Below are 15,753 nucleotides of genomic sequence, written 5' to 3'. Positions count from 1 at the left end.
GGTCTATGTGAGCTTTTCAATTAGCAAGAGCCGGGATAGTTCCAACTCAAATCTAGAAACAAACTCAGTGTAGGATGACACATAGAAAGTGTAACGAAGAAAGAGAATTTAAATTTATGGGATAAATTTTAGGATTATATTAATAATTTTGTATAAATCTTATTTTATTAGTTGTAGGTGTAGTAATATTTAGTTTGATTTGATAGAGATAGAATAAAGACAGAATATTTTTTTAGATTTTATTTTTATTTCAGTAATATAAAAATATCCTGAGATTTTCCCATCACTTTGTTCATTGAAGGCCACTTTAAATACAATGAAGAATTTGAAATGCTTAATTTGAAAGGCTTAATCTTGAATCTTGAAAATGAATCATAGTTTTTTTTTTATTTGATTTAGGCTAATTTAGGTTAAAATAAAAAATAATATTATCACACATTAATTAATTAATTTTTCAGATTCTCTCGCTTGTTGAGCTTAAATATTAACAAGTGATACTTTCATTAACCTTATTTGTATATAAAATTTCACAATATAAAAACTTATTTAAATATTAAACATTAGACAATAACTTAAGAAATATTGATATTAATGATTCTTTTAATTGAGCTTTATTCAAAGTTCATTAAAATATTTTTAAACTAACTTAGACAAGTATCTTAGTAGAATTATTTTTTGTTCTCGATTAAGTTTGAATAATTCAACAAGCACACATTTATAAATTTTACTCCTTCATCATATCTATTTCGGTATTGTCCAAATTCTCTTTTGTTGCTCTAAATTAGACGGATACATGTTAAAGGTACTTATGTTAGTTTAGACCGATCAAAAGTAAATTCTTAAATTCATAGTAAATGCGATCAAATATCTTTTACTTTTTATTTCTGTTTATAGTTTTTCTATATGGACCTAAGATTAGTGGAGTCTCATTACACTAATTCACATTTATCCTTAACCTAAATCTTTGCCCGAATGGTCTTTATGATTATCTTATTAGAATTTGGAGATTTAACACGCTTGGTCATTTGTTCATCTTTTCTTACCCTGACCGACCATATGGTACACTTTTATTGTGGATTTTTCAATTAATGTATATTGAAAATATTACTTTGCCTACTAAATTCCTATTAAAATCAATGACAAACCTAGTATATAATCGAAAAATGTTTCTCTCAAAGGTTGAGAAATAATCGGGACATACATTGTAAAAGAAATAACATAATTTAATATATTTTTTTAAATAAAAAAAGTGTTTGACGTACCAAGAATATTGTTAATTTTTTTTAAAAAAAAAATCCTTTGTTATTTGAGGAAAAAATTAACCTAATATTAATAATAGGGTTAAATATGTTTTTAGTCCTTCAACTATCATGCGATTTTAAATTTGGTCCATCTTTCAAACTCTGGTACACTTTGATCCTTGACTTTAAGAAACTCTAATTTTTAGTCCTCAAAAATCAATGGCGTTAAATTTAATCTGACGTGGCTAACGGTGTATGACATATGATGTTAACTTACTTGCCCATTATGTGCCACGTTTGTGCCACCTTTGATACCAACGTTTGTGCCACCACCTTCCACCATCATCGTTTTCATCTTCCCCACCGCATGACATTCGTGTTGTCATGGCGAAGCAAACCTGCAAACCCAAACCACCATTGTGAAGCCAAATCGAAGTCCAGAAACCTTCATCGTGCATCAGTTCATCTTCCTCCACCACTAGAGACCTAATAAGAATCCAGGAACACCAAAATCACAGAACCCTAAATCCCCAATTTTCAAAAACCTCCACATCATGCAGTGTCTTCCTTCTCATCACAATCATCAATATCAATTTCAATTTCATAGTTAAACCTAAACAAAATAGAATTATTGTCTATGATTCAAGATTGGATGTCAAATATGGAAGTAAATGTTTCATGATTAAAGAAGAAAGTAAATATTTCGTGCTGCTATTATTCAAGATTGGATGAAAAATCTAGTAGTGGGGATTCTAATGTTTTAGGCAGAATTCAGTTTTATTTATGAGAAATTCTTATATTAAAAATAGAAAATATATTGCTTGAGATCTATCTTTTTTCTGTTTATGCATCCTTCTCAGGTTATCAACATTGAAAGCCACAACTCCTCAAAGCCAAGGTTCATGAATCATGTCTTTTTATTTTCTGATATTCTCAATAAAGTTATCATCTTTTCTGATATTTTTAACAAAGTTCTCATCTTTTCTTATATTCTCAATAAAGTTCTGGACGGAGAGAAACATATTAACTCACATAATCGTTAGCTAACTTAGTCAATTTTTAACGGCGTTAGTTTTGGAGGATGAAAAATTATAGTTTTCTTAAGAATAAAAATCAAAGTGTATCAAAGTTTAAAAGAATGACTAAAACTAAAATCGCATAGTTGAGAGATTAAAAACATATTTAACCCTTAATAATAAAATAAGCTAGATAATGAAACTTTCATCAAAATCAAGTTAAAGAGAAAAAAAAAATTAAAATATAAAATAAATTCAAATATTAAGCATTTTCTTTTTCTAAATTTCTCATCCAAATAACATATTTTGTCTGTTTTTAAAATTCTGTAAATAAATACATAAGAGTTGAACTATAATGACTAACCCAAATACTACTTTGTTTTAATTGTTCTTAATAACGAGATTTTGTTAAAAACCATTTTACATAATAGTTAGAAATTCACTTGACATACTCAATTGTTTTGATAAATTTAGCCTTCAATATCTTCTCGAATTGTGGTGATGATTTCGATTCTTCATGAATTAAACTTTCCTTTCCTTAAAAGCTTTTGCCGTTGTCTTGTTAAACATTACACAATATCCCTGACATAGCGCAACATCCTCAACACAATATCTTTCTTTCGATTAATCAATAAAAACCTCTTTAACATTTGAGTAAATTTTTGTTTCTGTCTCCTTCTTTGATATCAGAAATCTAAAATTTCATTAGATATCTCTCGTCTCAAATATTTTGGGTTAATATAATCAATATTGGTTCAATTACAAGAAAAACCAAAATTATTAATTCTTCAATAGTAACAAAAATATATTGATAAAAGGAAATTTTTTACAAGAAAAGATTATCAACAATTTGTCAGTAAAATATTTACTGGAAAATTTTATCAATAAACACTACAAATTTGTTGATAATTTAACATTCCAAAATATAAAATTAAACTATATAATAGTCATTGCAAATTTAATATAAAATATCAATTAGAGAAAATAGTATGAAGTAATATTTACAGTCATCTAAAATAACCATAAATTTAAACTTTATATACAATATAGTTGTATTAAAACCATATACAAAAATGACGGTCTCAACAACTAAAACAAAGTAAAACTAATATAGATGAAGCTACTAATATCTACGCATCAGGAACCTCTTTACCAAGAACTTGTTCCACTAACACCTCATTACCCTCTACTCACACCTATCAAATGATTATTATAGCCAAGAATTGAAGCATAAACACATACAAACAACACACAAACATAAGGGTAAGCTGCATATAAAACAAATCATATAGTATCTAGAACAAGGTATACATGAATCACATATAACATGCATCAAACCAAACATCTTAATATACAAAGACCTAGACTAACTATCCGTATTTAAAATAAATGTCGAGGTATGGTGGGTTGTCCACTTGTGGTGGCCTTTACTGCTTTACAAAGCAATTGCTAATGAGTTTCACCATACCACACTCACAAGGTTAGTCTGTAATGCACCTTAGACCATATTGGAAGCGCCTAAGACTAAGACCTCTTGTTACTCTCACCATAGGTGTCAATCCTCTCTACTTGAGAATGAATGACCATTAGAGCGTCAGGATAACCCCAAGACTGAGCTACCTGCATTCATACTAATGATACTTGAAATTTCCAACCATAGGTTCCTCCTTGGAACTCATTTCCATACCTTTTTCCATGCAATAAACAAGAGAGCATACCCTCATGTAGCCTTTAATATTGGATTCTTAATTGGTTTTTGTACTTTAATAGAATGTTTTAATTTGGATTTGTTATAATTGGGTTTATTTAGCATGAGATACAAAAACATGTTAGAAATAATTTTTTAGTTGCATAAATGTTTTTTGGATATTTTGACGTGTGTTAGTGGTTGTAGCTAAATTGAGCTCATTAAAGTGTGAAAATAAATTGGTTTCATGACACCTTAAAGATAAATCCAAGAATAACGAATAATCAAAACCACAAGAAGTTAATCCAAGCATAGCATGAAAAAGTGAAGAAAGTTGGTTAAGCTAAGAGGAGGGAAAATGTAACAAAAATTGGATCTTGCGGTTTTCTCTATTTTTTCTACCAAAAGGGCTTTGATAATTTGGAAAAAACATATCTTAAGATATTTTATTTGATATTGTTAAATAATTACCTTATTTAATTGTATCAATAAATATCAAAAGATAATATTTACCAAATCTTTTTTAATCTAGCATATATCTTCTCAAATATTTTTAGATATCCACAACAATCAAATATATTTTGAAGATATTGAATTATTTAGAAGATTATTAGAGGAGATTACATTATCATAAAGAATATTACAGCAACAGAAAAGCGTGAAACAAAGTCCAATCCAATTTGTATATACAGAGACTTAGGGAAACACATTAGGGGGGCTGAGGAACCCTTTGGGGGATTCAAATTTCGTCCTCCCTCTATTCTCTCATGTTCTCCACCCTCTTTTCTTCTATTTTCATGTTATTTCATCATTCCATGGAGTGCTAAGCCTTTGGGGTTGATTGTGCTGTAATTTTTTAATTGGATTATGAGGTTAGATGAATAAATTTGTTTGTTCTTTTGATTCTGGTTGTGATTTATTTTTATCTATGTCTTTTGCTGCTTAATCAAGTAAAAGTAATGATCTTTACACTATAGCAATTTAGCATGGTGTGAAATCTACATAACATATCAATCATGAGTCCAAGGGTTTTTAATTTTAATTGATTTTACTTTGATTAAAGTTAGAAGCTTTCATATGATTGAATGAATTTTTGCCAATAATTTAGAATGTACTTTGATTAATGGTAAAAACTTTAACAAGAATTAATCAAGAATTTACTTTGGTTAATTAGCTTTTTACTTGATATAAGAGGTAAAAGAACAAACATGATTAGGCATAATAATATTTAATTGAGAATGTACTTTGGTTAAATTTACTACGACTAATCTACAAAGTTCTTACTTTTAATTGAGAATGTACTTTGGTTAAAAGTGAGAACGCTAACAATTTAATCAAGAATTTACATTGATTAATTTGAAAATCTAAGACAATAATTAATTGAACAATAATCTTTAGATAACCAATGATGAATCTTATTTTGAAAAAGTAGTGAAATCAACATATTTTCTTTATTATGGTCTTTCTATCTTTTGTTATTTGGTTCTTTAATTTTTTATTTTTTATAAGTACTTCTATTATTTTATTTGACTAACCCCTTTTGAATAGTTTTTATAAGAACTAACTTGTTAGAAATCAATTCTGTGTTTATTGGGAGACGACATATGGTTGAATCTACCCTTTCTACTTTGTTGGCTACTATCTTAGCAATAGTGAAGTTGCTATATCACTACAAAACTCATGCCAAATTATCACAATCATCAAAGAAACCAAACTAGTACATCCCAAAACAAAAAACAACTTAAAAACGAAAACCCAAAGTTTGGCTCAAGGGCGCTCAATGCCCCAAACAGGGTGCTCAGGTGCCAAACCCCTGGAACAAGGGTGCTCAAGAGGCACCTGGGGCTCTTGGGCGAGTTCTTCTTGCAAAAAGGGCGCCCAGAGGGCGCTCAGGAGGCGCTTGGGCGTGATCCTCTCGAAAAAAGGGTGCTTAGAGGGGCTTGAAGGGAGTTCAACGCTGCACCAGGTTCTAAAACTCTCTTATTCTGACTTTGGTGACCCTATACACAAGTTCGAAATGGCTCCTACAACCTCTTAGGCACTAAGAAACATCTAAACACAAACCCTTAACTTGAATTTACCACTCCAAACCCCAATTAGCCAATCTAGACTACCTAAATTCACTTTTACTACTTCCTACACCAATTTATGCAAACTAAAGGTTTAGATAAGTCCTAATTGACTCTATTACAGGCTCCAAACTTCCACTTTAGCCCAGACTCTCTAATTCACAATCTCATTGCTTCCAACCTCAAATTTTACACTTTAAACAAACCAAAACACCACAATTCAACTACCTTTAGTTCTAGAACAGATCTCTATCCAACCATACTCCTAATAGGTTTTAAGTGCTCTCATAACAGGCCTAAAAATGACAGATTTCCCAAAACCAAACACTACTTCATCAAATTACTTATCAAAACCTCAAAATTTAATTACCAAACCCATAGATTTCAATTCATTACTTCATAAACTTTGCAATACACATTACAAATCATTAATACAACATGTTCACATACAATTCATGACCACAACATCATCCAAACTATCTTACATCAGAATTTCGTCATCAAACACTTAAATACACACATTTTAATGATTTAACACTCACAAAAATAGAAATCACACAAAATCAATTTAATACACGTACAAACACCAAACTTACATCACAACCATTAATTAAAGCAAAGTCTAGCTTGCCTTACTTCATAAAGAACTGTCTAATTCTAAGATGTATCACCGATTGCTTGAAACACAAGGAATTTCTAGAAAAACCTATGAAGCACCGATTTGGAAACAAAATGAATCCTTAGAACCTCAAACTAACAAGGAACAAGAAGAAGAAGCAATACAATGCATGCGACGATGAACCGTTTCTCCTAATTTCAGATTAAGAATAAAAGAAAAAAAGGAGTCAAAACTTACTTGCTCTATGTCAGAAATTAATCGGATGGAAGTGGAGACAACTTAGCTGTGATCTTCTAGGAACTATTGTCAATTAGATTATCAAGAAGTGAGAAATCTTACAGAGAATGGAGAGGAGGTTAAGAGAAAGAGTTGTTGAGAGACAATTGGTGTTTTAAGTAATGAGATGAGTTTAAGAAATTATATTTATTTTGTTGAATGATTTTAACTTTTTAAAATATTTGATCTCATTATTTTAAAACATTTATCTACTCTAATACTTTAATTGCTAGGTTCTTACAAATAATTACCTAATGAAAAATTTGTGTGTAAGTATTAATGAATATGTTATTTAATAATTATTGTCGATCAAATGTCACTAACTAAAGTGATGAAGGTATTTATATACATATATATTGACAAAATATTTTGTCAATAATTATCGAAAGAAATATTTGTCAATAATTACCAAAGAACAATTTCGTAGGTAATTTAATTAATGTTGAAATATATACACGTACCGATGAAATTATTTGTTCATAATTTCAAAATTTCTGGTAATGCAATTTGTTTTCACTAGTATAAAAAGGGGCTATGATGTCGGTGTTTTTCGGTCTTTAACATCCAAAAAACACTAACATTGTATTGGGAGATGTTAATTGATGTCAGAAATGATTCTTTCATACGTTAATTGATGTCAGAAACGACCATTTTCAGATGTTAATTAAAGTCGGAAAATGTTCATTTATGACGTTAATTAACGTCTGAAAATGGTCATTTCCAACGTCAAGTAACGCTTGGAGGTTACCATTTTCGACATTAAATGAGTCAAATGTGGTCCAAAATGCACTTTCATACGTCCATCTCCTTTGTATTTTTTAATAAATGAATCAGTTTTAGAATTTTTCCAAACCTGAAAAGCAGAAAACCAACAAATAAAGTCCAATTTTAGCATTTCATATATCCAGAACTCATTTTCAAATTTGTATGAACATATAAACTTAAGCTATCACAAGTAAAAACCTGAAAAACTGAAAAATCACGGGGCATGTGGGGTTAGCATAGAATGAAGAAAGAATTATGGTTTGTCTAAAGTTTAAAAATTATTTCGAAAGTCAATTATTGCATATCTTTAAATGACCATACCTTTTTCGAGTGGCCGATTTAGTAGTATTATATATGGATTTAGGGTAGAAAAAAATTTCAATCATGTGGTAGCCCACGTGACCATTTTCTATTTTTCGTCAATTTATTTTGTTTTTTCTTAAATTTGCAAAAATATTTAACATACTTAGGCTTTGAATTTTAATCTAAAACTTTTTGTGTGGGCTTCTTATGATATTTTGGTGCTTTGAACAAAGTTTCAAGTTATTTGGAGTTGTTTTGAATTCCCAGTTTTACCCTAAGTTTAGATGTATACGGTGTATGAACAACAAATAAGTTCAACAATAGCAACAAGTTCAACCAAATTATAGCCCATAAAAAAAGAAAATGAAATAAAAGTTCATCAAAAACCCAAAATAAAACTAACCTTCTTGAAGGTGGGTTTGCTTCCAGAATAAAGTATTGCACTGTGAGAGAAAGGAGAATGTTTTTATGCTTCAAAGAGTACCTATACTCGAAACCAATCGGTCAAAACGAAAGAAAATCATACCTAAAGTATTTATTGATCATCCATTTATGTAAAATGAAAGAAAGATTACATGTGTTGGTCGTAGAAAGCTTCGTCCAAAAAGGGTTTGAGTTTGAGCACAGAAGAAAGTTCTCCCATAAATAAAGTGATTAAATTTTTACCCTCCCACCCAAAGTTTGAATGAATTCACTAACATATAATGTCTGTAAAGTGATATTCTGACGCCTTATAGCTCTTTGACGTCTAAAACTAAGGCATTTGACGTCATACATAAATATATTTTTACCTTTGCACTAAACATTTTCATAAAAAATCCTCAATATGACATTGGAAATTGAAAATTCCGATGTCTAATGACCATATGACGTTGGAAAATATAAATTCTACTGTCAAAATTGAATATTTATTTATAAAAATATCACTAATTATGTTTTTACGTTGACATTTTTGTATTATGACATTGAAGACGAGACATCAAAGCCATTTTTTTATACTAGTATCTTATATTTGCACATAGCAAACCTACATATCATAATTCTAAAACATTTCCAAACAGAAATGAGCCTACAGTTACATATTAATAATAACAATAAAATCTCAATGAAATGTAAAACAAAAATTTTCGAACTTATGAAATCTTATTATCCCATAATAAAAAAATCTAAGTTAAGAAAGTATGTTAAAAACAATGTGTATAATGAGGAAAGGATTGTGCTTGATCTAGATTACCCTCCTGGTCATTTTATCGTTGAATGTCTTAATGTTGTTGTTGTTGAAAGTGTGTCTCTTGTTGAGGGATTTTTCGATTTCATTGGTTAGTGTTTGACTACTACTATTGAATAAAAGATTGGGTACCAAGGAGGAAGAAATTACATAACTAATTATTGAAAAGGATTGAAATTGATGAGTTAATCACCTATTTACCTCTTCACTTACTAAAAGTTGTTGCCTAAGTTAGGTTATGTCCTTAGAATTGGAAGAGGAAGTTGATGGTTGTTGCTTAAAGCTATCATTTCTACATGTAGAATTTACATAAGTTGTTTGGCCTCACAAAGCTTTCTTTTCTTTTTTCCACCAATAGCCTCAATAAACATTCTATGTAGGATCAAGAGCTTCTTTTACATGAAACAACCTCAAATTTGGCTTGTGAAATTTTAATCTTAAATTATTTCTAATAGTAAAAATCAAACAATTATTATCACATGATATATATAAATTTAAAGATAAATAATATTAACACTAAAATTATCTTACATATGTCTTCCTAAATCTTTTATCTACAAATCAGTCATTATTCTTGCGGATATGGGATATGCTGAAAGACCTTATCATCAACAAACACAAATCGTTACAGTGTCTGCAACAAAATATATGGTTATAAATTTTAACATGTACAACTCTTATTATGTAATACAATATAAAGATATAAACAATTAAGGTATATTTCATGCGAATGACATGACATACTCATGATTGTTAATGGAGAGACTTCTGTGTAGCCTCTCACCTTTTGCAAAAGTCTTATTTTTTGGGAGAGTATACAAAATTATTATGATGCATACAAAAATTTATAATGTATTAAAAGGCTATTCCACAATGCTCTCCTATCCATTTGATTTTTTTTTTTTAAATTCTAGCATTTTCAAACATGAGATAGTTTATAAGATGCTTTAGTGTTGAAGTTTTTCTTAATTTCCTTTTTATGCTCTAGTTTCAATTAAAACTTCATATGTAACAATTAGTCAATTACATCTTGATATGAAGTGTGTCTAAATGTTTAGTAAACTTTCACCATATTATTTTTCAGAATAGGTCTACTTTATAACCTTAGTAGTGAACTTTTGATTTTTCATATATATGCATATTCTTGTATAGATTAATAAGTTCAATCATGTTACCTTGAAATGTTGCTAGTAAGGCTTTTGATCACATGGAAAAATATTGGTCTTCTATATTGTCCAAGGCTTAAAAGTGACTATTTAATATAGTTTGTGATAGTCTGTAAAACAACTTTGGAAGGAACAAACTTATATATATACAAAGAAAAGTCATTCAAAAATACAATAAAAAAACAACTTATATAATATAAATAATTATTTAAATCAAATTACAATATTATTGTAAAGTTCAATCATTAGTCAGATGATCAGCTTCTGTAATCATAATCAACACTACACCTTCCAAGTAAAAAAAGAAAAGATCATAAAAAATACTATTATGGATAAACAAAAACCTTAAAATCTTATGCTGGATTTGTTGATAGATAGAAGTATTGCTTAAAAGGGTCACAACATTCCAAAATCCTATTTTCCATAGAAATACAAATAATCAATGTTTTGAAAATAAGAAACCCGACCCAAACCCCAAAAGCTATTGAAATTCATCAAATTAATGTTCATGTCTTGCTCAACCAACAAATCAAAAGAGTAATTAATAAAGGAATTATAATTACGAAAGTAGGTTGAGTAGTAGAGAGATACTCATAGAGAAAATAGAGAATATATCATTTATCTTATCAATTATATTTTATTGTATACAAATGAGCATAAATCACTCATAAGTTGTTTCAAAGGTAGGTTGTTTGTGTGTAATGATCTATTTGTGATGTGTCCTTACAAGACATTCTTATACATGTCCAAAGATTTAAGTTTTAAAGTGTATGTAATATGTAATTTTCATTTTCATCTAATTTTTTACTTGTTGCCACATGTTTTTAGTTCAATTATTCACTTCTCTGTTCTTAAGTCAATTATTCACTTACTTTGAAATCTTATGAACATATAATTTACAAGTTCTGTTTAAAAACTTCATTAAATTCACACTTAACAAATTGATTTAATTAATCAAAACTTTATTCCTTACCAACTCATTAAATTAATCAAAATCATTGCATTATTTATTATCACAAAAACTTCAAATGTCTTATAAACAAACATTTAAATCTACATATATTCTAATTTTAATTAATTACATTGTCTTAACAATCCTAAAATATCTTAAATTCTCCATTCATATACTTGTTCATATTTGTTATACTTATTCATAATTAGTAAACTAATGATATTCAATGAATGTTTTATATTAAGATAATAATTACTAGATTACAATGTTATAACAATAAATGTTTTTATATATGATAATTGTCCAAAATGTATTGACTTATGAAAAGAAAAATCCTTATAATAATTCTGGTCAACTTAGAACTTAAAATATCTTGTTCATTTACCAACTTTATAAAAGGTTTTCAAACAATATCAGTCAAACCTACTTCTTATTATCTTGACTCATACTTCATCCAAATAGTAGACTCTTGTCTTAATCAATTTCTTTATTTAAATACTTTTCATAATTTTTTTATTGATAATAATTACACCATAAAATCACATTTTGTCGTTTCATGTACTACTGTTAGCTGTAGCGCATACATAGATGTATATGTTTGAAATAATAAGATCTATAAATTTAATAAAGTATTATATTAAATAGAAAAAATAAATAAATAACTATTACATAGATTCGGAATTAAAAAAAAAAAAATCGCCTATATAAGAGCGAGCGGAGGATGTGTCAACCAAACAAACTATGTAATGATTCTTCGGTCAGTCTGCGCCGCTTCACCGCTTCAGTCTCAAATTGGTTTCATCGGTTTCAACGATTCATGTTTCAAACCCTAAACCAAACATTCAATAAAGAAATTTGAAGCCGCCGCTTTGTAACTTTGACATCTCCAAAGGACAAGGTATTTCTTCTGCCTCCCTTTTTTTTTGCTAATTATTTTAGAAATGACAGCAAAACAAGATTCTTTTCATAACTATGATAACTTCTAATGGGTTTTTTATTTCATACTTTTTATATTTATATTGAATGAAGAAAAAAAAAAAAATAATGGAAGGACTAAGGTTTATCATCAGATGTTAAAATTCTTGAGGAAAGAGTGATAGAGAGTGTAAGTTGTTTCTTATTTTTATTCAAATTCAAACTATTGATTGAATAACCAGCCTGAATGATTTTTTAGAGTATTTATTAATTGGAAAAAGTTCTATATTTCCAGTCAAGAAAGACTGAAAAAACTTAGGCGTTTAGTGGATACAATGTTGAAAGAGCTTTTGAGTGTTTATCTACTAATGCATTTCCAGTCTTTATGGTCTGAAAAGTAGTTTTGTATCCAAACACGCTTCTATAACTTACATGCAATCAGATCCTTTGTGACCATAACTTGCATGTAATCAGATCCTTTGTGACTATAACTCGCTTGCAATCAGATCCTTTGTGACCATAACTTGCATGCAATCAGACCCTTTATGACTGTAACTTGTTTGCAATCAGATCTTTGTGACCATAATTTGCATGCAATCAGATCCTTTGTGACTATAACTTGCATGTAATCAGATCCTTTGTGACTATAGCTTGCATGTAAAATCAGATCCTTTGTGACTATAACTTGCATGCAGTCAGATCCTTTGTGACTAAAGTGACAATAAATAATTAAGTTTAAAGACTAAAGTGACAACAAGAGGATTTGGTTTGAATTTTCTTATTTTCATATGCTAATTTGATATTGCTATACACTTTTATGAATAAAATGGTTGTTTTCCCTGTAAAAATGAAAAATACTCCTCCAGAGGTTATTAATTTCCTTCAATTTAAAGCATATATGAGATAAAGAAACATTTTTTCTAACATTTCTTTGGTCAGGTATCAATAGAAGGAAAAGTAGGAAAGTTGATTATGAAGACAAGGAAGAAGAGACAGAGGCTGAGTAGAAAAGTTAGAGAAGAAAAGAGGGACAGGCTGAGTGAATTGCCTGACTGTGTTCTGATCCACATGATGGAGTTTATGGACACAAAGCATGCTGTCCAAACCTGTGTGTTGTCTAAAAGATGGAAGGATCTCTGGAAACAGCTCACCACTCTTGTATTTGACACATTCTTCTTTAATAAGGTTGTCAATTTCAGAAAATTTGTGTCTCAAGTTCTGTCTAAACGTGATGGCTCCATTTCCCTGCTTAATCTTAAATTCACTCCTCGAGGTTTTACTCAGCCCTACCTCCTAAATAGGGTTATGAAATATGCATCGTGTCACAATGTTCAACAGTTGACAATCTTTGTAAATTTGAATAACAAACCCAGTTTTGATTTTCGCCCTTACATCTTTTCCTGTGACACCTTGACATTTCTTAAGCTTTCTGTTAGTACTCAAGATCCTTCTATGATAGTACTTCCAGAGTACCTCTACATGCCAGCAATAAGAACCATGCAGCTTGAGTCTGTCACTTTTACTGCATATGGCCGTGACTATGCTGAACCATTTCGTTATTGTCCCGTGTTGAATACTTTGATACTTGCAGGTTGTTCCTTGCATAGTGATCAAAATTTCCTCCGTATATCTAATTCCAACCTTTCCAATCTGACCCTAGATGGTACCTATCAAGAAGAATTTTTCCAAATTGATCTTTGTACTCCAAACCTTACTTTTCTCAAACTATCGGGTCATATTGATAAACCGATAATTGGCTCACCCAATCTTTCTTTACTCGAGGAGTTAAACATTGAGTCACGTACATCTTATGACAACACAGAGTTACTCATCATAAGCTGGCTGCAAGGAATAAGAAATGTAAAGTTAATGACAGTGTCTCTGAGTGCTCTTGACATAATACTACAAGTTAGTTACTATGCTTTTACTCTTTACCTCTTTATTTTTTCATAAGGCTCATAAGATTCTTGTGTTCTTGTGCCTTTTTTTCCTATTACTCAGTCTTGTAATTGATAATGTTTATCAAAGTATGTCTTCAATTCCAATTTTCTCTATCTCTGTAGGATCTATCAAAACCTCTTTCAGCGGGCCTTCAACCTCCTCGTTTCCATCAATTGAAGTCATTGATGGTGAAGAAAATACCATACAAAAATCTATCTGATGATAGATTAAGAAGATCATTGAAATACCTACTTCAGAATTCTCCACTGGCCATACTTGATTTTGACTACGATGAATGATGAAAGAGATATACATGCTTAGCTCTTGGGGTATAAAAGTTTTCAAATTGTTCAGTTTTACTTTGTTCATGTTTCTGTTTTTCCATGATATGGTGATGCACTTATGTAGCAAGTTATGGATTGTGTTTGCGTGTGTCTTCAATGTTCTTTTTTTTTTTTTCAATTTAGCAGATGGAAATTATAAAGTTTAATAAGCTACCAGTAAGAGGAACAGTGTTTGAAACACAATTTTCATTGTTTTGATGTTGGAGTTGGAGGCTTGTGGAATGATGAGAAAAATGATCTGCTTACTACTGAATTGAAACTGCATTAGGAAATTTTATTTGGGTACTTTCAAATGCTTAATACCAAAGTGATTGAAACACTATCAAAGTTATTAAGAGGTTGTAATCAGCTCGATATGTTATATTTTAAACCTAACTTCTTTGGATTCTAGGGACAAAAGATATGCAACCATCTCTTTTGATTAATTTATGTATCTTTAGCTGTAAAATGTGTCATACATTACATCTTGCTTTTTATGGTTAAGCTCTATTAAATGAGTCATTGTTCATTTTCTAAACCTGAGATACTTTTTCTGACTGCAAACAAAATGTTTGTGGTACAAGTCTACTACACGCTTCAAACTTAATTTTGTGATTTGATTCTCAGACCTCAAATCTGTAACCTTGAATTTGGTTTAAAGTTCGATTTAGGAAAGTTAGAAGTTATTTTACTTTTTTTACTTTTTATGTGCTAGAGTAAATCGTTAGACTATTGTAGGTGGTTGATAAAACTATAATGGTTCCTTAAACCTGACAGCGTAATTTTATATGTTGACCATTTATTTTTGGCTGAATTTCAATACTGTTTTTTTTTGTTACTCTTATTTACGGCTGCTTTTGACTGAGAACACACCAGCTGTTTAAATACAGTGTAATATTGCTTTCATACAAAAAGTTTCATTCTTTTAATCATATCCAATTATTCACACCATGTGATATAAGACTAGAGGTGTCAATTTCGGTGTTGTTCCCTCCACCTCTCCAAGTAGGTCTTGCACTTCTTCATTAATTAAATTTATTTTAAAATATTTTATACCTCTACACTTTTATTCCAAAAATATCCTATACCTCCCCACTATTCTTAACCATCTTTCTCTTTCCCTCTCTACATTAATGGACCATTCACATGGTTCAGATTTGAATTTGTAATATATTACAAAATATAAAATTCAGAGGAAACTTCAATATTAGTATATCTACCATTTCCATTTTATAAAATTAAAAGTTAGATG

The 15,753-nt window shown here is 29.7% G+C and overlaps 1 protein-coding gene across 3 annotated transcripts; it reads left to right on the top strand.

Moving 5' to 3' along the window:
* Positions 1-12,045: 12,045 nt before the first annotated feature.
* Positions 12,046-14,775, top strand: LOC106767520 (F-box/LRR-repeat protein 13). 3 transcript variants are annotated; one of them, XM_022783959.1, is made up of 4 exons: positions 12,046-12,220; positions 13,177-14,145; positions 14,301-14,507; positions 14,649-14,775. In XM_022783959.1, the coding sequence occupies exons 2-3, from the start codon at positions 13,210-13,212 to the stop codon at positions 14,475-14,477; spliced, it is 1,113 nt and encodes a 370-aa protein (XP_022639680.1). In that variant the 5' UTR covers positions 12,046-12,220; positions 13,177-13,209; the 3' UTR covers positions 14,478-14,507; positions 14,649-14,775. The 3 variants fall into 3 exon arrangements, with proteins under 3 accessions (XP_022639680.1, XP_022639655.1, XP_014507923.1); XM_022783934.1 differs by having other exon boundaries at positions 14,646-14,775; XM_014652437.2 differs by having other exon boundaries at positions 14,301-14,775.
* Positions 14,776-15,753: the final 978 nt, after the last annotated feature.

The sequence above is a fragment of the Vigna radiata genome, chromosome 1 (genome assembly GCF_000741045.1).
Source record: "Vigna radiata var. radiata cultivar VC1973A chromosome 1, Vradiata_ver6, whole genome shotgun sequence".
NCBI lineage: Eukaryota > Viridiplantae > Streptophyta > Magnoliopsida > Fabales > Fabaceae > Vigna > Vigna radiata.
The sequence above is the reverse complement of the archived record's forward strand: the minus strand, read 5'-3'. Positions and strand labels throughout refer to the sequence as shown.

Bases quoted from the DNA above. Each gene is read 5' to 3' on its own strand.
- LOC106767520 (XM_022783959.1), top strand. From the start codon at position 13,210: ATGAAGACAAGGAAGAAGAGACAGAGGCTGAGTAGAAAAGTTAGAGAA. The intron at 14,146-14,300 runs GTTAGTTACTAT...CTATCTCTGTAG, and splicing joins CTCTTGACATAATACTACAA to GATCTATCAAAACCTCTTTC.